The sequence below is a fragment of the Xenopus tropicalis genome, chromosome 2 (assembly GCF_000004195.4).
Source record: "Xenopus tropicalis strain Nigerian chromosome 2, UCB_Xtro_10.0, whole genome shotgun sequence".
Taxonomy (NCBI): domain Eukaryota; kingdom Metazoa; phylum Chordata; class Amphibia; order Anura; family Pipidae; genus Xenopus; species Xenopus tropicalis.
The window spans coordinates 149,368,121-149,394,876 of record NC_030678.2 but is presented as its reverse complement, the minus strand read 5'-3'; the positions used below and the strand labels follow the sequence as shown (position 1 = coordinate 149,394,876).

Below are 26,756 nucleotides of genomic sequence, written 5' to 3'. Positions count from 1 at the left end.
AGGACTATTGGCCAGTATGCTTTTTACATTTTGACTTGCATTCTCCTTTAAAGGAGAAAGAAAGGTAAAAACTAAGTAAGCTTTATCAGAAAGGTCTATGTAAATACAGCCATAAGCACTCACGGAAACACTGCACTGACCTCTCTGTCAAAGGATTTGTTGTGTCTGTAATTCCTGTGCCACAGACACGCAGCTTTCTGTTCTCTCCTCTCTCCTGCTCCCCCCTCCCTCAAGAATGCTAAGAACTCACTCCCCCCCTTAGGAATGTGGATCTGAGCCAATCAGCAAGAAGCTGACTCATAGTCTTATTAACTGAGCATGTACACTTGGTCTGGGTGTCTGTGCAGGAGTGAGGCATTATGGGAACTTTCTTTACACAGCTCAGCGTTTTTTCTTCCTGTTTGGCTTCTGATCTGAACAGGAGAAATATGGGGAGACTTAAGGGCACTATTGAGACAACTGAAGGTATGCCTGCAGCTTGGGATTAACTCTTTAAAGGAATACTGTCATGGTAAAACATGTTTATTTCAAAACACATCAGTTAATAGAGCTTCTCCAGCAGAATCCTGCATTGTAATCTGTTTTTCAAAAAAGCAAACTGATTTTTAATATTTCATTTTGAAATTTCTCATGGGCTAGCCATATTCTTCATTTCCCAGGGTGCCACAGCCATGTGACCTGCGCTCTGATAAACATCAGTCACACTTTACTGCTGAGCTGCAAGTTGGAGTGATATCACCCCCCTCCCAGCAGCCGATCAGCAGAACAATGGGAAGGGAGCAAGATAGCAGCTCCCAGTAGGTATTAGAATAGTCCGGAAAAGTCCGGCTTGGGACTCCCAGTTACATGGGAGTAGGAGAAACAATAGGTTAGCTGAAAGCAGTTCTAATGTGTAGCGCTGGCTCCTTCTGAAAGCTCAGACTCAGGCACAACGCACTGAGATGGCGCCTACACACCAATACTACAGCTAAAAATACATTTGTTGGTTCAAGAATAATATTTTAAATGGCAGAGAGAAATAAAAAGTACACCATACAAATCATGACAGTGTCCCTTTAAGAAAGACTTGAGGCGGATCCCTAGCTCGCACATAACACCACCCACCTATGGTGCTCCCAGGGGTTGCCCGAAAGGGCGGAGCCTATAACCCCCGCATTAGATAGAAAGGGAGGAGCAATGAGCCACTGACTCAACACTAGAGCGTTCCTTTGCGGCCATGTGACATCCTACGTCAGGGGAGAGAAAAAAAAGAACAAGTGGCCGCTTTTTAGCTTTCCTGACTTTATTGCGCACTAAGCGAGAGGCAAAAATGCCGCTTCTCCTGATGTTGTCGTACTGCAACTCTCACAGCCCATTCTCTGGATAGCTTTCACTTATTCGCAGAAGCATTGGCGTGAACGATTAGCGTATCCCGATAGGCTTTTGGCTGTCAGACATTCCTTGCGGTTACGGAAAGCCGCAGCATCAGCACGACTCCCTAACGTCAGCTCAAGCGTCATTAGACTTATAGCGCACACGTAAGAAGCATACTTCCACAGGCATGCTCACGCCCCCGTACTCTCAACGCGAGCGCGCACGCCCCGCCCACAGACCGCCCCGATCCCGTGTGAGCGCGCACGCCCCGCCCACAGACCGCCCCGATCCCGTGTGAGCGCGCACGCCCCGCCCCCAGCCTTTCCCCAGCTCCGTCCCTCTGTGTGAGTGCGAGTGCGCGCAGGGCGGAGGAGTGCGGCTGTGGCGCGGCCTTGGAAGTGTTGGTGTCGCAGCCGGTAAACGGGCAGGGGGAAGACACATAAGAAGCAGCCGCCATGGCGGACAACGCCGGCCTAGAGAACCACCGTATCAAAAGCTTTAAGAACAAGGGGCGAGATGTGGAGGTGAGTAACGCAGTGAGTCGATGGGAGGCCTTGCTAGGGCTCAGGCCCTGACCTCTCCCTGAAAAAGCCGGCACTGTCTTCATAAAGTGGCCGGGCCTGCTCTGTCACAGCCGGGGATGGAGTATCCGGGGCACCATAGGGGCCGGGGAGCTTGGGCTGAGAGGCTCTCGCATTGAGGCCTGCCCATGGATGTGCCGTCACTGACACCTGCCCGGGCACTGCCATGCCTCAGCCTTGTGTCAGCGGCTTGTGGGGCATTGTGGGAGATGTAGGCACTAGAAGTGTGTTCTACAGGCATTCCCATAGCCCTGCACTGTAGCCCCCAGTGGGGATCCACATTCTTCCCGGAAGTGGCATTTTCCATAGATGGATAGCACTATGGGTGGGGGGGATGTAGTGACCCACCTGGCATGGCAGCCTCTTCCCCAGCTATGAAGGTTACAGGGCTTACACTTACATCTTGGTGCCACATCTTGGTGCCACATGATCGCAGGGAGTATCCCATTTGTATAAGGTGCTATGAGCCGCTGTGCATGGTGCAGTGCTGGGAATATTTGCAGTTGGCCATCTCACTGTATGACTTAATATCATATCTGCCTGAGATCTAAATCCTATACACAGGCCCAATATAAATCTCTCACCTATGGCAGCTTATTGCAGCCAATTTGCCAGTCTGTGCTTGGCTTGCTTACTATCCATCAGACTGTATTTATATGGCTTATTTCCATGGGTTCAAACAAAGCTTAAGCATGTTGTAGTATTAGATTGCTATTACACAGTCCATTATCTGCCATTATTGTAATAAGAGAAAATGCAGGTACCAGAGCACCCACTGCTGCTCCGTGCAACAGAAATTAAGCAAACTGCACCTTTTTTTCCTGAGGTTTTATTTGCTTTCTTTACCAGCTTTTCCCATCTGTTATGCCTGTTTTCCTCTATTACTTCATGTGCAGATATATTTTCATTACCCCCTCCCATTTTATGCATTCCATATTGTTACCCTATCTCCATGTTTCTTCATTTCACACCTGCACAGCTCTTTGCAGAATATGACACATTGTAACGGCTCAGGAATTAAACAGTCACTTGTAGGCTTATGGTAGCTTCCCAAATTGACCCCACACAGCCATGGAAGGGGGCCCAGCCTAAAGACCACTATGGGGATTGATTTGGGGCGAATACCTATTGGTCTCTTAAAAACTTATCTTGGAGGTCACTTGGAGTAATATTTGGGATGAACGGTTCTTTGATGTCCTAGTGGTTCTTGGAACTATTATTGCATGGTTCATTTAGCAATGTGTTTGGAAACTTATGTTCTAAAGGAGACACTGAACCTCAAATGGGAACCTGAACTGTGGCACTTTGCTCATCACGTTCTCATTTAATCCTGTGCCTAGGCTTCTGTAGTGCCTTGTCAAGGGTCCTGCTATGCATTCATTTGTCATTTCTGTTTAGAATAATAACATATCAGGTGGTGAGCTGTGCTGCCTCAATAATGTAATTGCAATGTTTTGCCAAGATGGTTACTATAACAGACTAGTAACTACAGTTACCCACGGCTGATTATTGACGCACAAAAAATCAATGAGTCTGTAGTACAGGAATCTCCAGTGGATGGGCTTGAGAGAATATACTAAGGCTAAAACACTTAACGGCAGTGCTGTGTGAAACAACTTTGATACTAAGATATTTCTTAATTTACAAATTCACTGAGTCATGGGACAAGTCACTAAGTACAGAGGAAATCGCTAACCTTCTTTAAAGGACAAGGAAAGGCAAAGTCACTTGGGGGTGCCAAAATGTTAGGTACCCCCAAGTGACTTTAATCGCTTACCTTGTACCCCGGGCTGGTGCCCCTGTTAGGAGAAAACGGCACCAGCCCGGGGTACCAGGGGCGATGCGCATCCTCCTTCCTGCTTCGTTAAGCTGTGACTATGCGGTAGGCGCATGCGCAGTAAAGTGAAAAGCCGACTTCTCTGTTAAAGTTCCACTATTCACTCTACTGTGCATGCGTGCGAGGTGAGACAGGAAGGTGGAAGTGCTGGCAGCTACCCCGGGCTGGTGCTGTTCTATCCCAACAGGGGCACCAGTCCGGGGTAAAAGGTAAGCGATTAAAGTCACTTGGGGGTGCCTAACATTTTGGCACCCCCAAGTGACTTTGCCTTTCCATGTCCTTTAAGGTTTTTTGTTTTCTTACAGGTTATTCCTAGCACAGAAAGCTATCAAGGTCTGAACCCTAAATGACCAGCTACACCATCATTATTTATATACATCTGCCAGACCTGCCATCTTTGATATCACCAGAGTGGGCAGGGAAGGCGTGTAGTCAACATTGGCACACCTATGCTTACCTACCAAGGTTCTAGCATGATATTTTGGTCTTCTTTGGCAAGGTCCTCATTTGTAATTTTTTTTCTTCCGGTGATCAGCTTTCCTATTTCACCTCTTTCCAGCCTCCAAGTGAAAATACTGCTTTTTGTATTCACTAAAACCAGACAGAACATTATGTTTTCCAATGTCCATTTGGACTTTGCATCTTTCCAGCAGATAGCAGTTTAAATTACAATTCCGAGATTTGCCAAACGAGCAAAAATAATTATAAAAGTGAAAAAAAGGTAATTGCGATTTCTTCAAGAATACTAATGACTGCATAATGTAAAATTGTAATTTTATGGGGATCTACCACTTTAAAGATTTAGAAGAATAGAAATTCTAAAAGATTTTCATTGTTAGAATGAAACGATGATGGCACATGTTTCTGTAGAGGCAAGTGACATGTGTATAACAGTAATGTTGGCAGATAACTTACCCTAATTTTAGTTTAGGTAATCATGTTTCAAATGGGTGAGGCCTGGGTGCTGACAAGCATTGGAGGCCTGGGTGAAAGCACCTGGGAGCCAGTGTGGCACAAGATCCACTCTCCCTCTAAACTGGGTGCTTGTGCATATACAGATCACGCAGGGCATGGAACATTTAGTATGTACACACACAATTCCGTGTTTGCAGTGACTCCCTGCCACCACCTCTGTGCACACAGGCTTTTGGAGAAGGTAATGTCTGTGCACAAGGCAGATGCAGATTTCAAAAGGAAGGTTTAGACAGAACAGTAACTTTTCATGGCAGAGCACTGCAAACAAACTGATAGGCCATTGATTGCAAAGTATGATCTCCCTCTTTGTAAGGCACCACTCCTTGCATTTAATAAGACACAGCCGCACAGGCATAACTGCAGGGTAGGTCTGCCAGAGATCGCTTGCCTCTTGCTAAGTACTTTATTAGAGGCTAAGGGACTAAATGGGACTGGGTGAAATGAATGCATGCGTTTTTCTTTAATATTGTTGTGGTGTAAGAGGGCAAAAGGCAACATGTGTATTAGGTTCAACCCCTTAAGCTGGCCATACACGCACCGATACTATCGTGCGTGTATGGCATGTCGGCGAGTCGACCGATATCACAGGAAGCTGCTGATATCGGACGACTCGCCGATCGGCCAGGTTAGAAAATTTTGATCGGGCGCCATAGAAGGCGCCTGACCAAAATCTGCCGTCAGGGCTGAATCGGCAGAAGGAGGTAGAAATCCTATTGTTTCTACCTCCTTATCTGCTGTTTCAGCCCTGACTGTGTGTGGCGGATCTGACGATGTTTTGTGCGACCGATGGAAACATCGTTAGATCGCCACGTGTATGGCCAGCTTAAGAAAAGTGATCCCCAGCCAATGGCTAGGAAGCAACATGTTGCTTACCATCCCCTTTGATGTTGCTCCCAGTGGCCTCAAAATAGGTGCCCACTTTTAAATTTCTGGCTTGGAGACAAGTTTTGGAAGCACAGAGACACAGTTGTACTCCAAGCAGAGCCTCCTGCAGACTAGCAGTCTGCATGGGGCAACCAAGTAGCCAATCATAGCCCTTATTTGGTATCACCAAAGAACTTTTTTCATGCTTGTGTGGCTCACTGTTAAAAAAGGTTGAGGATCCCTTCCTTAGAATAACTAGTAGGCTTTTTTTTTGTCTAAGGGCTGTGACACACGGGGAGATTAGTCTCTGCGCAACAAATCTCCCTTGACGCAGGCGACTAATCTCCCCGAAATGCCATCCCATCGGCTAGAATGTAAATCGCCGGTGGGATGGCATATTCTGCACAGTGCCCAGTGTGTCACAGCCCTAAAGCAGAGGTTCCAAAACTGCCCCACAGAGACACGGATGGGGCCCAGCCCAACCTTTAGGTCCAGCCCCTTTACAAACCATCTAATGGTTTATCTAGAGCAGGGCTGGTCTAGATGTGGTCCTTTAAAGGAATTTTATGGCCCCAGCCTGGTCAGGAGCTCTATAGACAAATATCGGTTTAATATAATCTGCGTATGGGAACTTCTCTGCTGTCTGAAAAACATCAGAGAGAACACCCTGTTTACCCTCATCCTTGCATTTGTGGTTAATATGCAAATCAGTGCCACATAATTGTATTCACATATTCACATTTTATTGGCAAGTCATTTAAAGGAAAAAAATGAAAGTGTATCAAAGTAATTAATATATTATTTACTATTACCCTGCACTGGTAAAAGTTGTGTGTTTTTTTCAGAAACTGTGTTATATTTTATTTAAATACCCTGCAGTGTAGCCATGGGGGCAGCCATTTAAACTGGGGAAAAAAGGAGAAAAGGCACAGGTTACATAGCGGATAAGCTGATTCCCATTGTATTCTACAGAGCTTATCTGTTATCTGCTATGTAACCTGTGTCTTTTCTCCTTTTTTTTGTCCAGCTTGGGTGACTGCTCCTGTGGCTACACAGCAGCTTTGTTTATATAAAGTAGGGTTTCTGAAGCAAACACAAAACTTTTACCAGTGCAGGGCAGTAATACTTTGATACACTTTAATTACTTTGATACAGTTTGAATTTTGGTGTTACTGTTCCTTTTAAGCAACCTGTAACATCTATTGTCATATCTGTTTTCAATTTGTGTTCTTGCAGAGAAAAGTTACAAGTTGTATTTATTTCTAAACTGGTTTGGTTTAAGCGGTTTAGGTAGTTACCGCATTTCACGTCTGTGGCACCTTATGCTGTGTGCTTGAGCAGTTGGCTAATTTTGATTCATTACAGCCCCATGTAACACATGCCTGCTTTGCAGCTTTATGCTCCTGCTTTTCAGTTTTAAAGGCACAGTGACACCAAAAAGATTAAAATGTAACAAAGTAATTTAAATATTTTGTGCTGTTGCCCTGCACTTGCAGAAGTTGTGTGTTTTCTTCAGAAATGCTATTATAGTTTATATTAATAAGCTGCTGTGTAGCTATGGGAGTAGTCATTGAAAGTGAAATAGGGCTAAATGGCGTAGGTTACATAGTAGATAACAGAAACTTTGTAGAAAACCATTGTATTCCACAGAGCTTTTGTTATCTGCCATGTAACCCTGTGCTTGTGCTTTTTTTCTAGTTTAAAACCCTGCCCCGTGGCTACACACAGATTTTACTAGAGCAAGGCAACAGCTTATATTTTAATTACTTTAAATCACTTTTTTTTGGTGTTCCTTTAGCCACTTACTGAATGCACAAACTTAGCGAAGCCAAGATAGATTGCACGCATCTGCGCCTGCTCTATGTGAACTTTGCTCTTGTTTGTGTTTTTCAGCAGATTGCTAAATGGGCATTTTTTTTACTCTAAAAAGTCATCTAAGGATTATGTATATCTAACAAGCCTTATCTACAGGACTTCTGAGCAAGCCAGTCTGGGTTTTGTTATCGCTAATACCAGTGCAAATAACCAGGGTTTATTGGTATAAGTAAATTGCAGATTTTAGCCAATTCTTCTAGCTTTTTATATTTGGTAAATGAACATATGGCATGTTCTTGGACCAGACTTTGTAAGACATCACTTTTATAAAGAAGTCTGTGGAGTCCCTAGAGATGCTGTTGGACCCTCAAAATGCTCTCAAAGGGCCCTCTAATTGTTTTTTTATACAATAACTACATTTACGTAGCAAATTATTCATTCTACTATTAAAAATTAATATTCTTCAACCAGCAAATTCATATTTTTAATTGTAATATTGGTGTGTAGGCGCCATCTCAGTGCATTGTGCCTGAGTCTGAGCTTTCAGAATGAGCCAGCACTACACATTAGAACTGCTTTCAGGTAACCCAAATAGGGTTTCTCTTGTTCAGGTGCTATTCTCATGTCTCCCACTAGGTGGGGATAGTGATGCAAATGCTTTTGCTAAAATCCTCTTCAGCTTTCAGGAAACCTGCTTTTCAGAAGGGTAAGGGGTAATTTATTTGGGGCTAAAGTTCCCACTGCTTCTCGTTGTATTTAATGTATTTTGGATGCCACTACTTCCCCCCCACCCCCCACTACATAAGGTATTTAGGATCTTGAGTCAGAGTCAATGTACCATTATTTAAAAGTGCATACTATGTGTATCTATCCTTTACTGTACAAGATGATTGAGGCTAATGACATATAGGGAAATGTTTCAGTGTATTTTGGCTGGCAGAGAAATGCCTAAAGCCTCTCTAAATTATTGGTACAGACAGTACTAGCAGTGCTATTAACCTATGGAGGCACTATCAGTTCAGGTGTAAAGTAGCTGCTATCTTGCTGCCTTCCCATGTTCTGCTGATCGGCTGCTGGGAGGGAAAAGGAGGGGGTGATATCATTACAACTTGCAGCTCAGCAGTAAAGTGTGACTGAAGTTTATCAGAGCACAGGTCACATGGCTGTGCCACCCTGGGAAATGAAGAATATGGCTAGCCCCCTGTAAAATTTCAAATTTAAATATTGAATAAAAAAAAAAAATATGTTTGCATTTTTTGGAAAAAAAAATGGAATCAGCTGGAGCAGCACTATTAACTGATGCATTTTGGGGGAAAAAGTTAATTGTTTTGGCACAGGGACTCTGCTCCTAAGTATATCAGGGATCCCTGCCATAAGGTAAGGCAGGTCTTCATGAGTAACAGGAAATCTTTCCTTAATAGAAGTAGCCACAGCTTTCCAATATAAAGCAAATCATTTTTGTGTTCTTACATGCCTGTTGTTTGCCAGGCTTCAAGTGCAAACACAGACATCTTATTTTATATTTTAGGTATCTTATTGATTTAGGAACTGGTGAAATGCCATGTAACATTGCTCAGATGCTAAGGCTAAAGACACACAACTTAACCTGATATTTACTCTTCCACCTGCCAGTGCCTATCATCACTTTCTTTGTTTGCTAGATGCCACCACCATTATAAAGCATAGCACTTGCCCGCAGTGCCAGGTTCTGCTTGTTGCAATCTTGATATCCTTTGTTTGCTCTGTTTCTTCCATTGCTGACATTGGCTCTGTCTGTTCAAACCATTAAGATTACTGCTTAACTTTGACATATTGATATACAGAAGAAAACTGATCTGAACACTATTTTTAGAGGAGACAGTGATGTGTGCAAGCCTATTTGTGGAAATACATACCGCCATGCATGTTAATGAAAAAGCTTTCTGACGCTTTCACTACTTAATTATGATTATTGTCTAAGCAGTATAAAGAACATTTATATAGCTGTTAAACCCTTCTGGCAACTCTGTTAGACTGTCCTTCAATGTTGGCAGAGTGCATAGCGGAAACCCATTGCCATTTACTATAGGAGTCATGATACCAGACTTGTCTGAGTTGCAGTTTACATATTGTGTGTCTTGCTGGGAAACAGGATATAAAATGTTTTCAATTATTTAGATTTGCACTTGTCTTTAGTAAGCAACATTTTGCTTGTAAGTTAAAAAGATAGTATAAGCATATACTCAATATCATCCCTAGATACAAAGCAAGAAAAGGCACTTTTGCTAGCGGTACCAGCACCTCAGTGAATCCAGTTTCACCAAGTCACCAAACAAGCAGATCATCTTCTGATATGCCCACCTACGGGTGGGTGATATCGGGCTAATTTGGTCATTGGCCCTAGGCGATCAAATTAAAATGGCGGTATTAGTCACTGTTGGTTCGGGACCAGATCAATGAGCCAATGCCGCCCCCGATCCGATGGAAAAATCAAACCTGCCTGATCGAGATCTGCCCAGTTTCAGGCCAGATATCGCTCAGGGATGCTGCTATTCATTCCCATACACAGGCAGATAAGCTGCCAAATCAGTCTTAAGGAGTGTCCATTCATATAAATGTAATTATATCATTGTTGTAGGATGGGGTTTTTTAAGAGAATTTAGTCACACTGACACTTCTCTCCCACGATGATGAAAAAACATTGATTGTTGTCTTTATATAATGACTTGTGTTCACCGCTGACAAAATATGACTACCCATTATGTAACATGTTAACTTACATACCTTTTTATGTTTATTTCCTTAGACTATGAGAAGACACAGAAATGAAGTGACTGTTGAGCTGCGGAAGGTAATGTTACTTTATCTGTGTTGGTTTTTGATTCCCCATCTAAAATTTTGGTGCTCAGGGCCATTGATAGCTGTTACCACTTCCCCAGTCTGTCATAGCAACTCTCCATTTTGGCAGAACACTTTTCTGGTCTGTCTAAATCCCACCCTTTTTAAACTAAGCCCCAACCCATTGCAACCTGCACATTCTGACACACAGCTTAGCATTTCATGTTGTGGCTGGAATAATTTTAGAAGTGATGGCACCTTTATCTTTCTTGGCTATAACTACTCCATGTTTGGTTCATGCAAGGCGGATAATTAGCTTCCTAGTGCACACATAGTCCTCCTTCACAATGGACTCCTGCTGACTAAACAGTTACAACAAAGGGAGGGGGTTGTATACTGGTAACTTAATGATCTATCTTGCAAGCTCTAAACCTAATTTCCCTTAGGGCTCTGGCACACGGGGAGATTAGTCGCCCGCAACAAATCTCCCTGTTCACGGGCGACTAATCTCCCCGAATTGCCATCCCGGCGGCGAAAATGTAAGTCGTCGGTGGGATGGCACACGCTGTGCAGGCGATTTTGGCAAATCGCCGAAGTTGCCTTGCAAGGTATTTCCGGCGATTTGCCAAAATCGCCTGCACAGCGTGTGCCATCCCACCGGCAACATACACTTTCGCCGGTGGGATGGCAACTCGGGGAGATTAGTCGCCTGTGACAAGGGAGATTTGTCGCTATTGTAGTAGAGCTTCCTCATATATGTTATGAAAATACAAGCTTAGCTTGCAGTTTTAGATATGTTTAAGGGAAAATGCACACAGGACTATTTTGGACACCATGTTTTTAAGTAGCCCAAAAATGTGGCTCTGAAGTGCCCAACGCTGCTCTTGATTGACTTGTGTCCATATGCTTTTCCAGACATCTATCATGTGACGGGTAACTGGTACATTGTCTCCCTGGCTAGTATGCAAACTTTTAACTTATCTTCTCCCTGATATTATGTTTATAATGCTAGTTGGGGTGTTGCCCAGTAGTCCAGCATATGGGGTGACTAGCAGTTTCCTCTGCTGCCTCATGTTTTCCTTTTACCCTGGAACCCTACAGGACCTTGCATGGGTGTTTCTATAGCTGCAAAGTAGCTTGGTGATATGAATGAGAGCTTCTGAGACAAATACACACTTTTCAAGAGGAGAGTAGCAGTACATTATGTGTAAACATGTACTCGGAGCCCTTTAGGAACACATGCTCAGCACATAAAAATGGATATATTGCATTTATATGTGTTTTATTTAAAGGCACCTAAGTGCATTTTGTGCACATCAAGCGCAAGAAAATGTAGAATTTGGTGTATAAAAATAAATAAAAAAACAAAAATGGGCTGTGAATGCCATAAAACTGAGCTCTGAATGCTCATGAGTACAACTAGCAGGATATAATTGAATCAATTAGCTGATGCATTTAAGTGCATTCAAACCGGTCTCCCAAAAGCCCATACATAATAACTCTTAAACTGTTCGGAAATATGGGGTTCAACAAATCCTAGTTCTTTAATAGATTATTTAGTCATCCACATTTGTTTTCATTTTAGAACAAACGAGACGAGCACCTGTTGAAAAAAAGAAATGTCCCACAAGAAGAGAGTTTAGAAGATTCAGATGTCGATGGAGATTTTAAATCGGTATGTTCTGAAACCCAAAGTCTGTTTTTGATCTGTGCTTGTATATCTGGTTGTTATATGCATTTTCCAAATACTGGTAGCATTTACTGTAAACTTAGCAACTGATGTTTTCTCTTCTCTTAAATAGCAAAATGTAACACTCGAAGCAATATTGCAGGTATGTATAGTTTTGATCAGCATTACTTAATTGCTTTCATCTCTCTTAACTGCAAGTGTTCTTATAATTATCCTCTTCATTTGCAGAATGCCACCAGTGATAATCCAGCAATCCAACTAAGTGCAGTGCAAGCAGCAAGGTAAAGAGCCTAAGATCTAATATTTCTATGAGAAGACGCATATCTTGATCTTGTTGTTGGTCCTATATATTCTGAAATGAAAGATTGCCAATTACAGTGTTTTAAAATAGGTAATTTTACCTAGATAGAGTCCAACCATAAAATGTGTGAGAGGTCAGTGCTTGTGCAGAAGTCATGCTTGTGTCAAAGCTACATCATTACTAAGCTACTAATTCTAAGGCTAGGCAGGGTCTTATAGGACTAATGTTTTTTTGTGTTTTCATTGCAGAAAATTACTGTCCAGTGACAGAAATCCGCCTATTGATGATCTAATCAAATCGGGAATTCTGCCGATCCTAGTGAAATGCTTAGAGGCAGACGATAAGTAAGAACAATCTTCATTTTGTAAATGTATATTATCAGAAGTGCTTTTGTCACATCCGTATTTTTAAGTTAGATATTACATGCACATGCTTCTGTACGGTTGACTTTCTGGGTAAATCTGTTTTATAGTGTGGCAGATACCATTTAAGAATTGCCTAATAAGCACCAGCACTGGCACTTTTCATTTTCCTTGTGGTCAATGGCTGCTAGAAATCATGTGTATAAAACACCCTATCTTCACTGTTCCATTTTCTTAAACTTTCATTCTCCATGGTGTAACATTTTGCAACAATATTTTAAGCACTAAAATAGTTCTTTGATAAGCGCCGTCCTGACTGTTGTATTAATGACTCTATCCATGTATGGCCAGCTTTTGGTCATAGCTGCCCTTTATGGAAATACCTTAGTTGTTATATTGGATAAACTGTATACTCTCTGCTATCATTTATTGTGATGCCTCTTAACATATGCGCCCAGTGACTTCTGCCAGTGCCTCACAACTGTCAGGCTGGCTGCATACTGCATACAGATTTGTTTTTTAGCGCTGATCCCAGCGAGTAGCCTGAAATGTAGCCATGTCCTAGATTGGTTGCAATCAAATACTATTTAATTGTACCTCCTGCAGCATTTGTATGAGACAGGGAAGCTTTTTAACGTTCCATAAAATTAAAAGTATAACGGTGTCAGTAGGCAAAGCAAGAGCCGTAAATAGAATAAGAAACATTTATAGTGACAAAAATGTCAGCAGGGAAGCCGACCATGTGATTTCTCAGACAAAAAAAAAATCTCAGGAAATGTACAATAAGATTGTTTCATTTAGGGCAGAGGTACACGGGGAGATTAGTCGCCCTGTTATGAATCTGCAACTAATCTCCCCGCAATGCCATCCCATCGGCCAGAATGTAAATCGCCGGTGGGATGGCATACGTGTCGCTGGGATGTCCCGCAGTCGCCCAAAGTTGTCTTGAGAGGAAACTTCGGGCGACTGCGGGACATTGCAGTGATAGGTATGTCATCCCACCGGCGATTTACATTCTAGCCAGTGGGATGGCATTGTGGGGAGATTAGTCGCCCCGTGTACCACTGCACTTACATGCATTGTGTACTTGCTGATTTTTTTTCTGTTAATGTATCATTTCAAAAAAATTTTTTTCTTTTTTTTTTTTTTTTTTAGCCCTTCTTTACAGTTTGAAGCAGCATGGGCATTAACTAACATAGCATCAGGAACCTCGGCACAAACCCAGGCAGTGGTTCAGTCCAGTAAGTATGATAAATGGCTTTCTGTAGAAAACACTTCATACATAAGATACAGATACAGTGGCACCAGACAAATGTCCCTTTGCAGCTACATAACCTGTAATTTTCTGTGAATCTTGGCTGTGGACATCTGTGTCTGCAAACAACTAAACAATGTGCTGACAAACCTCACAGCTATGCTTTTTCCCCCCTCAGTGTTTTGTTTTTCATAAAAAATTATTTACATCTGAGAGCTGTTGCAGAAAGATGTATGCATACAGGCAGCCATCCTTTTATTTATATTTATTTTATTTAGTTCTAAGCTTTTGTTGGTTTTTTTATTTACGTGCATATCCATTTTCTTGCAAAAATCTAACTTCTTTTTACCTCCCCAGATGCTGTGCCTCTGTTCCTGAGACTTCTCCATTCCCTGCATCAAAATGTTTGTGAACAAGCAGTTTGGGCACTTGGAAACATTATAGGTACGCATTTTTGTAGGCACAAAATTTGAACACTCATTTTCCCCTGCATTTATACATCTTTCTGAGTACTTATCTACACAGGATTGTGGCCAAAAACTGAACTGGAACTGAACCTGTATTTTGCATATTAAAGTGTAACCAGCACACCCTATAGAGGTTTAAATGCCTTGGATGCTGGCCAAAATAAGGACAGAGAGCCACACACACAAGGACTTAACAATAAAGTGAAAAAAATGTAATAATTTTTTTCACTCTATTGTTAAGTCCTTGTGGGGTGGGGGGCAGGGGGAGGGGGGTGAATGGCATAAAACCGGGATCCCCAACCTTTTTTACCCCGTGAGCAACATTCAGCTGCAAAACTTGTTCGTGAGCAACACAATACGTGAACAGTAGCACAAACACAATTTTTAATAATAATAATAATAATATACACTATATTAAAATGTTATATAATATCAAAATATCAGTGTGAAATCTGGCACTGCATGTTTTCTGCCAGTTTTTGAAAATCTGAGGTGTAGCTGATGGGAAGCAGTATGGCACACTGGAGCTCTGAGGGTACAGATGGGAAGCAGTATGGCACACTGGAGCTCTGAGGGTACAGATGGGAAGCAGTATGGCACACTGGAGCTCTGAGGGTACAGATGGGAAGCAGTATGGCACACTGGAGCTCTGAGGGTACAGATAGGGAACCAGTATGGCACACTGGTTCTCTGAGGGTACAGATGGGAAGCAGTATGGCACACTGGAGCTCTGAGGATACAGATGGGAAGCAGTATGGCACACTGGAGTACTGAGGGTACAGATGGGAAGCAGTATGGCACACTGGAGCTCTGAGGGTACAGATAGGAAGCAGTATGGCACACTGGAGCTCTGAGGGTACAGATGGGAAGCAGTATGGCACACTGGAGCTCTGAGGATACAGATGGGAAGCAGTATGGCACACTGGAGTACTGAGGGTACAGATGGGAAGCAGTATGGCACACAAGAGTACTGAGGGTACAGATGGGAAGCAGTATGGCACACTGGAGCTCTGAGGGTACAGATGGGAAGCAGTATGGCACACTGGAGCTCTGAGGGTACAGATGGGAAGCAGTATGGCACACTGGAGCTCTGAGTGTACAAATGGGAGGCAGCATGGCACACAGAAGCAGCAAGGATAAATAGAGGAGAGAATGGCAGGAGCAAACAGGTAGAGGAGATTGTGGACAGGATAATGGCACAGAGGAACAAGGAATAAAAGAATGTAAGATGTGGAACTTTTTGGAAACATATTTCTGGTACAGCAAGTTTGGTAAAAAGGTAATGGGTAACAGAGAATGTGAAATATATGAAATATGAAAAAATTGGCACAGCAGTGGCATGGGCTGGGGAGAAGGGATCACTAGGATGGCTTACCAGAAAAGTATTGTGCTGGGAACAGATAAAAAATATTCAGTGGAGGGGAACTGGAACTCAAAAGATTGTGCTGGTATAATTAACAGCTGGATTTGACAGGAGGCTCACAGGACTGATCAGGATCTTTTCTCACCCTCCTTCCTAGCCCCCCTGCTCCCTGATTTGCGATTGTGCCTCCAGTCAAATCCAGCTGCAGTTATAGCAGCACAACCTTTTCTCTCCCCCCCTTCCTAACTCCTCCAGCTCCCTCTCTTGTGACCCTGCCTCCTGTCATAGCTCTCCCTCTGTTCCGAGCTCTTCCTGCTCCCTCACTAGCGATCCTGCCTCCTGTCCTATCTCTCCCTTCGTTCCCAGCTCGGCCTGCTCCCTCACTTGCCATCGTTCGTGCCTCCTGTCAAATCCAGCAGTGAGTTATAGCCGCAAGATCTCTCTGTGACTCTTTCCAGCCCCTCCTGCTGACTGCTGGATTTGACAGGAGGCACGATTGATGGCAAGTGAGGGAGCAGGCCGAACTCGGAACGAAGAGAGAGATAGGACAGGAGGCAGGATCGCAAGTGAGGGAACTCAACTAGAGATTACTGGGGGGAGAAAAAGAGATCGCAGACATACTTACAGTTGCGATAACGAGGTGAAGTTCTTCCTGGCTGTCCCCACTTTATATGGCCAGAGCAGTTTTCCTGTCCAACAGGTTAACTGACACCTGCAGGGAGACCTACGCAAGCAACATCAAGAGTGGCTGCGAGCAACATGTTGCTCGCGAGCTACGGGTTGGGGATCCCTGGCATAAAACAATTTCATGTTTGCCTAACTTATAAAGCAAAAAAGCAGACATTAGAAATGCCCCAGAACTTTGCAGGTCATAGTTTGTCTATAGTGATTTCCTCAGGAGAGTCATGGAGAAACAGTTGAGAATAAATGATAAAATGCTAGATGCCTGTATGGTGACTTATAATTAGGGAATACATTAAGTTTGTTTGACTTTCAACCTTTACATTTTTTATTCCTTTAGGTGATGGCCCCCAGTGTAGAGATTATGTCATCTCACTTGGAGTTGTCAAACCTCTCCTATCCTTCATAAACCCGTCAATCCCCATCACCTTCCTTCGGAACGTCACTTGGGTCATTGTAAATCTCTGCCGGAATAAGGACCCTCCGCCGCCCATGGAGACTGTCCAGGAGGTAAATAAGAATTTCTGTAAGCAAAGACTTGCTGCAGTTTCCCACAATTCCTAATAGGGAAGTTCATAATCTAAAGCAAGTCAGAACTGTTGTGGGGGTTACTTCTCAGTTGGTGAGACAAACCTGCATGACCTGGTTTTTGTCCCTCCACCCATGATGCAGTCATTTTGGGTCATTGCGGACCTGTCAGGAAAAGACTGCATCCTTGGCATGGTATGTAGTTCTTATATGGGATTTTCCAACCTTCATGATATCTGACATTTTTTCCCTGTAGTTGTACAACTATGTTGACAATTTAAATAATTGAGATGGCAGCCTGTTTTTCTCAAGAAGAATGTTAATAACCCCTGCTTCCTGTGTCCAACAATTGACTACAGAGGAAATGATAAAAATCATAACCGATACACTGATTCAGTGTTTTATTTTTGCAGATTTTGCCTGCTTTGTGTGTCCTCATATATCATACAGACATCAATGTAAGTATGCAACCTTTCACAAATATATATTTTTCTACCATAAAATATAGCTGTAAGGTCTCTGGCACAGACTAATCTCCCTGTTCGCAGGCGACTAATCTCCCCAAAATGCCATCCCACCAGCGAAAATGTAAATCGCCGGTGGGATGGCAAACACAGCGCTGCGATTTCCTTGAAATCGCGGAAGTTTCCTCTCAAGGCAACTTCTGCGATGTCGGGGAAATTGCGGCGCCGCATATGCCATCCCACCGGCGATTTACATTTTCGCCGGTGGGATGGCATTTCGGGGAGATTAGTCGGCCGGGAACAGGGAGATTTGTCCGCAGTTTAGCAGATGAAGACAATCATGGGTGGGGCTAATGATACCAAGCATTTTGAACAGGTTGAAACCTTTTTGTATTGTTTGTCTTTGTTTTTATTAATCTTTGTATGTTTATGATCTTTTGCCTACACCTTTATTTGTGCGGTGTATCTCCTTCTCTGATGTGCAAAGTTTATTGTATGCAATCAACCACTTTATTTTCTAGATTCTAGTGGATACAGTGTGGGCTTTGTCTTACCTAACTGATGGTGGAAACGAACAAATACAGATGGTGATAGATTCTGGAGTTGTTCCATTTTTAGTACCTCTCTTGAGCCACCAGGAAGTAAAAGTACAAGTAAGTCTCATGGCTGTTTTTGCAGAACAAAAATATTTCCTTTATTTCTATAAAGGACTATTGCATCTTATAATTATATTTAACATTAGTGTTACTTATTTTGTTGTCTCTTTGTATTTTTATGCATTTTATTTTTAACAATTTGGTTCAACTCTACTTTTAAAATAAATTCATGTCAAGTAGTGGTTTGAATGAAATTAAATATTTTTGAATATCCATCAGTTTACTCTTTGCTTTAGTCAGTGACTGTAAAAGCCAAATATAATGTTAAACAGCATCTATGGCCCCTGTTATAGATCAGTGGGGCTGAACTTATTACATGTAGTGTTATTACTTATAGTAAGGCTTCTTAGAAACATTTCAACATTGAATAAACCCAGCAGGATTGTTTAAGGTAATAACCTAAAGTATAGAGAAAAACGAGAAAAAGGAAATCTTTCTTTAATAATTTGCTGAAAATAAACTCTCTGGGAGATGGCTTTCCTGAAATTCAGAGCTTTTTGGTTATCGGGTTTATGAATAAGAGATCCGATACATGAAGATCAACAGTCTGCTGTACTACCATGCAGCTACCTGTTGAATTTGCTACCTCTACCTATGTGGTCATTTATGCTCCTCCCTTTCCTGAGCTGCCAGTCAACTGGATTTTCTGTCCTTACTGTGTTTCCATAGAATGTCCCTACTGGCTCACAGCTGAGGAGTTTAGTGGGAATATTCACAATGTGAACCTAAATATTTATTTCAAAATGGTTCTGCGTTTCCAAAAAAAATACAAAGTGACAGACAAGCCCTGCTTTTAATAGCAATTATATATACAAATACCCATTACAAATTTGTAATGAATGTATATTGCGAAATTAGAATTGTTTTCTTTTATTAGGCAAAATGTTATTTTTTTGGGGGGTTGATTTTGGGTTCATTTAAAGCAGAGATTTTCAGAGCCTGCTTTCAAGCCCCTTTTGGATCTATCTACACACTCATATTTTTTTTTTTTTTTTCTACTCTACAGACTGCAGCTCTGAGGGCCGTTGGTAACATTGTTACTGGAACAGATGAACAGACTCAAGTTGTCTTAAACTGTGATGTTCTTTCTCATTTTCACAATCTTCTGACCCACCCTAAAGAGAAAATTAACAAGGTACTTATTACTTATCTGTGTTTAACTGTCTCTCTCCTGCATGGTTTGCTTCTTGGTTGCCATTTAAAATAGCAAACAACTTAAATTTGATAAAAACCTTACAGGACATGTGAGAAAAAAAAATATATATATAATATTGACAATAATGTGGCTGGCTTGTTGCCCAGTGTATAGCCTTCCTGTAAACCTATATCTAGCAGGAAAAAAGCGAGGATTCAGAAAATCCTGGCAGACAAGGACCTCATAAATTCATTAATGTTTTCCTCGCTCTATAGGCTGTATTAAGGTGGCCATACACGGACAGATTTAGGCTGCTGATAAGGGTCCTTCGTACTGATTCGGCAGCGTATATGCCTGTGTTTTACTTTTAGCTGTCTGGCGCTTCACATGATTTATAGGGTGTGGAATCTGGTTTAGATGAACACTAATCCTGAACTTATCCTGGATTCAGAATTTATGCGCACAGCTACTGGACATTTAGGGGCATATTTACTAATCCACGAACAAATTTTCGCCGAATTTTTCGTACGCCAGGCGACTTTTTCGTACACTTGCGCGAAAAAATCGGAAAGGTTTTCTCGCTGTTTACAATCATTCGGATACGAAAATTTAGTGACTTTCGGATCGCCAATACAATATTATCGTGACTAATACGATTTTTTCGTAAGCATTTTCGTGATATTTGCGATCTTCAGAAATTATCGTATCCAATCCGAATTTTTCTCATTCGGTATTCGAACTCATGTTTTAATGAATCTGCCCCTTAAAGTGGAGGACCTATTTAACATAAACATCTTGGCACAAAATAAACGGGCACAGTCTTGCGATTCAAAAATAAATAAATAAAATGATGGGATGAAAAGACTGTTGGACACATTTACACCCTAAACCATGGCAGACTATGTGATTTTCGCTTACATTGTTGTACTTGAAACAGGCTAAACAAAGCAAGTCACTGATCAGTTGTTATTGGATACTTGCCAGGTGAAAATTTGCCCATTACTGGAAAGTGAGCCTGAGTATATTCAGAATTTTTTTTCTCTTTCCAAAACATTGACTTCCCAAAAGTGAACTTACTGTAAGGAAACATTTTGCTTATTTGTTTTTGCAAACTAGTTAAGTCTTTAACCAATTAATCTCTTGTTCCCATAGGAAGCAGTGTGGTTCTTATCTAATATTACAGCAGGAAACCAGCAACAAGTTCAGGCTGTCATTGATGCTGGCCTAATACCTATGATTATACATCAGCTGGCCAAGGTGAGTCACGCATGGTTTCATGTTGTTTTCGTTTTTAACATTCAAAACAGTATGTATGGAATAAGTGCATTTTCCTTTTAGATATAAGTTGATGGTTTAAGTGCCAAAGCATTATTTGGAGAAGGTCTCTAAAAGCTTCCCAGTCAAGCTATTCCACTGCACTAGTGTCTTTATTAGAAAGTGGTTACAGTGCCATATACTGAAAAACATAAAATGAAACATAGTAGAGAAGAGAACTATTATGTTATTTTGTATAAATCTTAACAGGTGATTTAAAGGAGCTGTTGGTGCCTTATTATTTTAGGTTGGTCTTCCAATGCACAGAGCGTGATCTAGGTTCCATATGTGCAGAATAACCAGTTCCAGTAGCAGGCCAAGTGCTGATGAGAGGCTTTAGACCTTGAGTACGATGATGGAAGTGGCATAGTTTGTGTCCAAAACTGAAAGCCAATGAAAAATGATATTTTTCTGTATTACTTAGTGTGTGTGTGTGTGTGTGTGTGTTAAAATATATTATGAAATTTATTTGCTAGGGGGATTTTGGAACCCAAAAGGAAGCCGCCTGGGCCATCAGTAACTTAACGATAAGTGGAAGAAAAGATCAGGTAAGTTTACATTTTTTCATAATAAAATAGCTTAGCTTAAAGTAGTATCCGTTCATCTAGCACCTTCAAGTAAACGTTGTAAAACTGTCCATATTTTATATGACAGAGGTATTTATATGTCATTTGGCAAACATTCATGTATATATTACATCTATATTATCTGCTGTGCAAGCATGGACCCTACAGCCCAATTTCAGCTTTAATGGCACCCACCCACCAAATCATGAATGGAATTTGACTACTATTTATATTTTTTTTTAAAAAGATTTTATTTTGCATGTTTTTTATTACAAACAGTTAAACAGTAGAAAACATATTAAAGATGAAAAAAGAGAAGGGGGAGATAGAGAAGAAAAAAGGGGGGGGGAAGGGGTGAGGCTAAGGTAGCAGTTCTGGCTCTACAGATTTAAAATTTGTTCATATTCACCTACTTTATAGGTTTAGCCACGTATCCCATATGGCGTTAAATTTTTCGGGGCATCCCCTTGCTAGATACTACTATTTATATTTAGTGCTAAGTACTAAGGCTAGCGTGACACTGCGCACAGAGAAACTGCTAGGACTGCTATGAGCCACCTGTGCTTCACTAAAATAGCATGCGTCTGTCATTGCACGTACAGGGCAAATGTCAGGTTGTTCAGAGCCGTATTGGAATTCTATCTGCTGGTGGGCAGAACAATGAACACTCCTTAATCCTGCTGTGTATGTGAAGGATATTAAACATTCAACTTTTTTTCACATATTGATTTTGAGTGCCATCTTGATTCCTTAATGTTACCAGTAAGCGGTTTTATTTTTAATTCCCTAAAACGACTCTAAACATCTCCAAAATGATGTACCTCCCTGCATTGGTGTCTTCTCTAAAGATAAAAAAATGAAACATGCTGCAGAAACCAGTCACTTCCTTATCCACAGTCAAGCTTTGCCCATTAAGTATAATGAGCCTTCCTTCCTTCAATAGGAAACCAGTCTGAGGTGTCTACGATGCATGCTTGATTGATTTCCATTGGAGCTGGAGGCAGCAAATAACCACAGTAGACACCTATTCAACCGGCTTCTTATTCAAAGGAGAAGGGAGGCTCATTATACTAAGAGCTCTGGCACACAGGGAGATTAGTCGCCCGCGACAAATCTCCCTGTTCGCGGGCGACTAATCTCCCCGAAATGCCATCCCACCGGCAAAATGTAAATCGCCGGTGGGATGGCATACGCGGCAGCACGATTTCACTGATCGCGGGCGACTAATCTCCCCATGTGCCAGAGCCCTTAATGGGTGAAGCTTCACGTTAGAAAAGGAAGTTTCTGCAGCATGTTTCACCACGGGATGCACTGAATCCACAATTCGGTTTGGGATTAGGCCAAGATTCGTCCGAATCCACAGTCCTGGCTGAACTGAATCCAAATCCTAAAAATCACGTAACTTTAAACTTCTGTGTTTACGTGACAGATTTTTTACCATGTGCTTAGCGTGGGCGACATTTAACCATTCCAAAATCTAATTAGCATATGTTAATTAGGATTCTGATTCGGTCCAATATTCGGCTGAATCCTGTACGAAGGATTCAGGGGGTTCGGCCGAATCTGAAAAAGTGGATTCGGTACATCCCTAGTTTACTTATTCTTATTTAAGAAACTGGTTTCCTCCTGTATTGCTTGGTGTGTAAGTAATTTCTCTTCTCCCATAAATTTCCTACCGTGTGTGTGTAATACACTTGACTTTAACTTGCTATGCTTTGCCTATATGTGTACCCTATAACTCAGAAAGATGCATGGGGGTATCTCTGTTAGGAAACATTGGTTTATGTATGCGTACTGTTACTTTTCGATTATGTATTGAAGGGGTTCTGAAAAGCCCAGTCCCCCACCCTTAGTGCTGTATTGGGTGTGTAAGGCATTTAATTATCCTTTAGCGGCAGCCCCATACTGTCCCACTGGTAGAATAATGCCTCTGATTGTCTGATGGAAAGCAGTAGAATCCTTGTCTTGTTTTAACAAACGTCAACGAAAAAGCATAGAATGTAAAGTGGTCCTTCTTGTATAAAGGTTATAAAAGATGTTTATATCAAAATGTATAGGTACTTTATATTTTATCGAGCAATAGGTGAAGCCACTATACTGTATGTAGAACAAATTGGCTAATACATCTTTCTGTCGTATGCAGGTGGAATACCTTGTGCAGCAAAATGTTATCCCGCCCTTCTGCAGTTTGCTGTCTGTGAAGGATTCCCAAGTTGTACAGGTTGTTCTGGACGGTCTGAAAAACATTCTTATAATGGCAGGGGATGAGGCCAGTACCATTGCTGAGATTATTGAGGAATGTGGAGGTAAGGACTGGATTACTATCAGCTGGATCAGTACAGTAGAACTCACTGGCCAAGTGCAAGTCCCTAGTGTTGCTGAATTAGATGGAAGTTGCATCATGTAACTTTATATACTCATTTAACTGTCCATAAAGATGAGTTGAAGTGGCAGTTGATCTGGCTACAGTTGATACCAAAATGCAGGTTTCAATTGTTTACGCTTCTAAAAGAATTCTTTGTTGGGTTCTTCATTTTAATGCAAGGTTATTACCTGGGTCATAACTTTGAAGGGGGCCCCAAACCATAGGGTAAATTGCACCCTAGCAACGAGCTGCCCTAATTTTAAACTGAAGAGCTGAAGAAAAAACGAAATAATGGAAATGCAGAAAATTTTCAAGATTATTTGCAGATTGTCTCAGAATATCACTGTCCACATCATACTAAAAGCTAAACGCCTTTAGGAGTTGTACTGCTATGTATAAATACATATGTAATGAACAACCATTAGTTGGCTCTGATTGTTTTCCCCCTGAGCTTAGGCTTTCCTGTTAGGGTGGTGGCCCATGGGGAGATTAGTCACCTGCAGTTAGATCTCTGGACGAGGGGAGACTAATTTTCCTGAAATGCCTTCCCACCAGCTTTAAAGTGAATCACTAGTAGGAAGGCAAACACATTGCACCAAGTTTCCTCCTGCAGCTTTTGCCATTTTCATGAAAAAGTGACATTTATAAGGCTTTTGGCACAAGCACTGTGGTCCTCTTGGGAATAACATGTCGAACAACTCTAACTCGCCAGCTGCTGGTCCATGGGCTTCTTGTGTCTGTTGCTGTCAGACTGGGATCCCACTGGAGTTCAGAAATGAAAAGAGTTGTCTGTAGGCAGAAAACATGTTTGTGATGTATTGTGGGCTAAAGAGAGGATGTCATTTCACTTTTAATGTTCAGTTAAATATGAGCTGACATTTTTCCTTATGTTGTGGTTATGGATGCCCTGCAGCAGGTCCCCTTGAGGAATATGTGTCCGTAGAGTGTAGTAATGCCTAGAGTGTAGTAATGCCTTGCATGGATAAATTATGATAAAAATGGCAGAATGCATCACTGCCTCTGAAAAGTAACAGACCTATTGGTGCAGCAGCAAACACCATGTAGCAATCCTAACCTAAACCTAACCGATATCAAGATGTATTTCTAAATGTCTTGTTCCTGTGTTCTCCTGTAGGACTGGAGAAAATAGAAGCACTGCAACAACATGAGAATGAAGAAATCTACAAACTAGCATTTGAGATCATAGACCAGTATTTCTCTGGTGATGATGTAAGTGCCTTGTCTCTTTTCTGGGTATAGCAATGCCTTTTTATTTATAAATGGGGGTTTAGCATTAAGTACCTGCAAAACCTCTCCCCTCGGTCTTTTAGAACCAACCAACGGTGGCCAAGGTGCAAAATTACAATGATTGTTTTCATGTTCTTGCCTGCAGATTGATGAAGATCAAAGCCTTGTTCCCGAAGCTACCCCAGGAGGTACATATCATTTTGAACCAACAACCAGTCTGCAAACAAAGGAATTCAACTTCTAAGTATGTTGCTGTGCAGCTTTTCTGTCCCTCAGCATACGGCACCACCAGACATCAACCCGCTGAAGAAACATAAAGGCTTAAAGATACACACGCCTCTTCGTTTTGATGCTTCTAAAGCAAACCATGTTTATCTGTCACCTTGCAGTTGCCAAATGTCACATTCACACGGACTGTAATTGCATATGCATGATCTCGGTTTCCTTTGAAATTCTGACAGTCCCAACTCTATCTCCTGCCTTCTCCATTCAGCACCATGTGCTGACCGCCACAACATTCTTCTGTTCGATTATTCCATAGTGGTGGCATATCAGCTTACTGTGGGAAAAGTAGCTTCTCTTGAATCTGGTGCACTGTACATCGAGACTTTGGTATGATGCCTACGTTTTGGAAGAATTGCAGGAGTAGTCTGCTCTGAGCCTCCATCTTCCTACATGAACATTTTCATATTTTGTGGAACTAAGAAATTTAATGGAAAACAAAAAAAAAAAAACATGCAAGCCAAAATATTTCATTCGCAAAACCGAATAAAGGTTTTACTTGGGTGATTCAGTGAAAGAAATTGTTTAAGAGAAAGAAAACTGTAGTTCTGTCTCTAATTGGTGTTTCCTAAACTGCCTCACAAGTCAGGATTGGGAAAAAAAACGGAACTATTTCTAAGCAAAATGCTTTGTATTCTTTTTGAACATCATGCCGTATTTGACCACTCCTACATACATATCCTGCTGTTTTGAAGTAACCAAAACTGTGCATGGAGTTGCCTCTGAGCTTCTAGAATATGTCTGTATCTGAAGCTGAAAGCAAGAGTCCCTTACAACTAAAACTATACTGAGATTTTGACTAGAACAAATGTAAAATGTGGGGGGGATGGAACCTTGCTTTCATCTTTTAGTTGACTTGGTATTCTATTTCATTTAGGCGGCTAAAGGCGTTCATTTTTTTGGGTTCAAACTGTGGAGCTTTCATGTTTACTGTAATGTAGTCTTAAACAATTTCTACTTCGTAACCAGAGCTTTTTCAAATCATGGTTGGCAACAATAGAAATATTTAGAGACCTCTTAAAGCTTTGTTCAGAATAATGCAGGATGTTTAGCACAGAAATTAGCCTCCGATTGGTGAAAACAGTACGGCTCATGTATGTGTGTAAGAGGACAGAACTAGAAGTGGGTCGGTAGCGCAATATTGTCTCACTTTCCTGCTGTATAGTTCCCTTTAATAAGTTCCCTTTAATAATGCCCACAAATGGCAGGCGAAAAGAGGCCGGGATTATCTGCTTGCTTAATCCTGGCCTGGCCGCCATAACAGTTAGAACCTGCTAAGATTGTGAAATATTACAACTATAATTGCTTTTTACTTTCACAAACTCTTGACTTTTAGAGTTTTTTTTTTTTTTTTTGTGGTCGAAGCTACAGTTGCCTGAGTGACTAGGAACATGTCATTGAGACTCAGACACTAAAAACGCAATGTATTTGCGTTTGACAATTCCCAGTGAAGTGATGTGAAGGGATAGAGGAATTCAAACTACTTATCTGAATTGGTTAATGTTTACTGTATTATGGAGAACAGGCGCCATCTGAGTTTTGTGGGTCAGCTTCCCTGTCCGTCAGTCCTGTTACTGAAGAACAACACAGCAGATGTGCTTTCATTACAATATATATCTGCCAAGGTGGAGCCACTTTAAAGAGGGGGGGGTTGGTCTTGTATCGCCACAATGATACAAGCGTATGTTTAAACTGCAAGATTTTTACTTGCTAAAGAATCTGTTTTAATAGAGCAGTTTGGCCTCTGATTATTTATAGGTTTTATAAATTTTAGAATCAATTTCTCTTTAAGGTGGCTCAAAACTGATTCAACTCTTGTGCACATAAAAATTGAGTT

At 41.6% G+C, this 26,756-nt stretch overlaps 1 protein-coding gene across 1 annotated transcript; it reads left to right on the top strand.

The window, feature by feature from the left end:
• Window positions 1-1,729: 1,729 nt before the first annotated feature.
• On the top strand, window positions 1,730-25,371 carry kpna3 (karyopherin alpha 3 (importin alpha 4)). Its single transcript, NM_001016060.2, is given in 17 exon segments — window positions 1,730-1,877; window positions 10,211-10,255; window positions 11,828-11,917; window positions 12,045-12,074; window positions 12,161-12,213; window positions 12,482-12,577; window positions 13,751-13,836; window positions 14,208-14,294; window positions 16,702-16,871; window positions 17,303-17,347; window positions 17,875-18,006; window positions 19,016-19,144; window positions 20,297-20,401; window positions 20,935-21,006; window positions 23,168-23,330; window positions 24,525-24,619; window positions 24,783-25,371. Coding segments are annotated over 17 exon segments (1,566 nt in total). The 5' UTR covers window positions 1,730-1,808; the 3' UTR covers window positions 24,882-25,371.
• The last annotated feature ends 1,385 nt before the right edge of the window (window positions 25,372-26,756 follow it).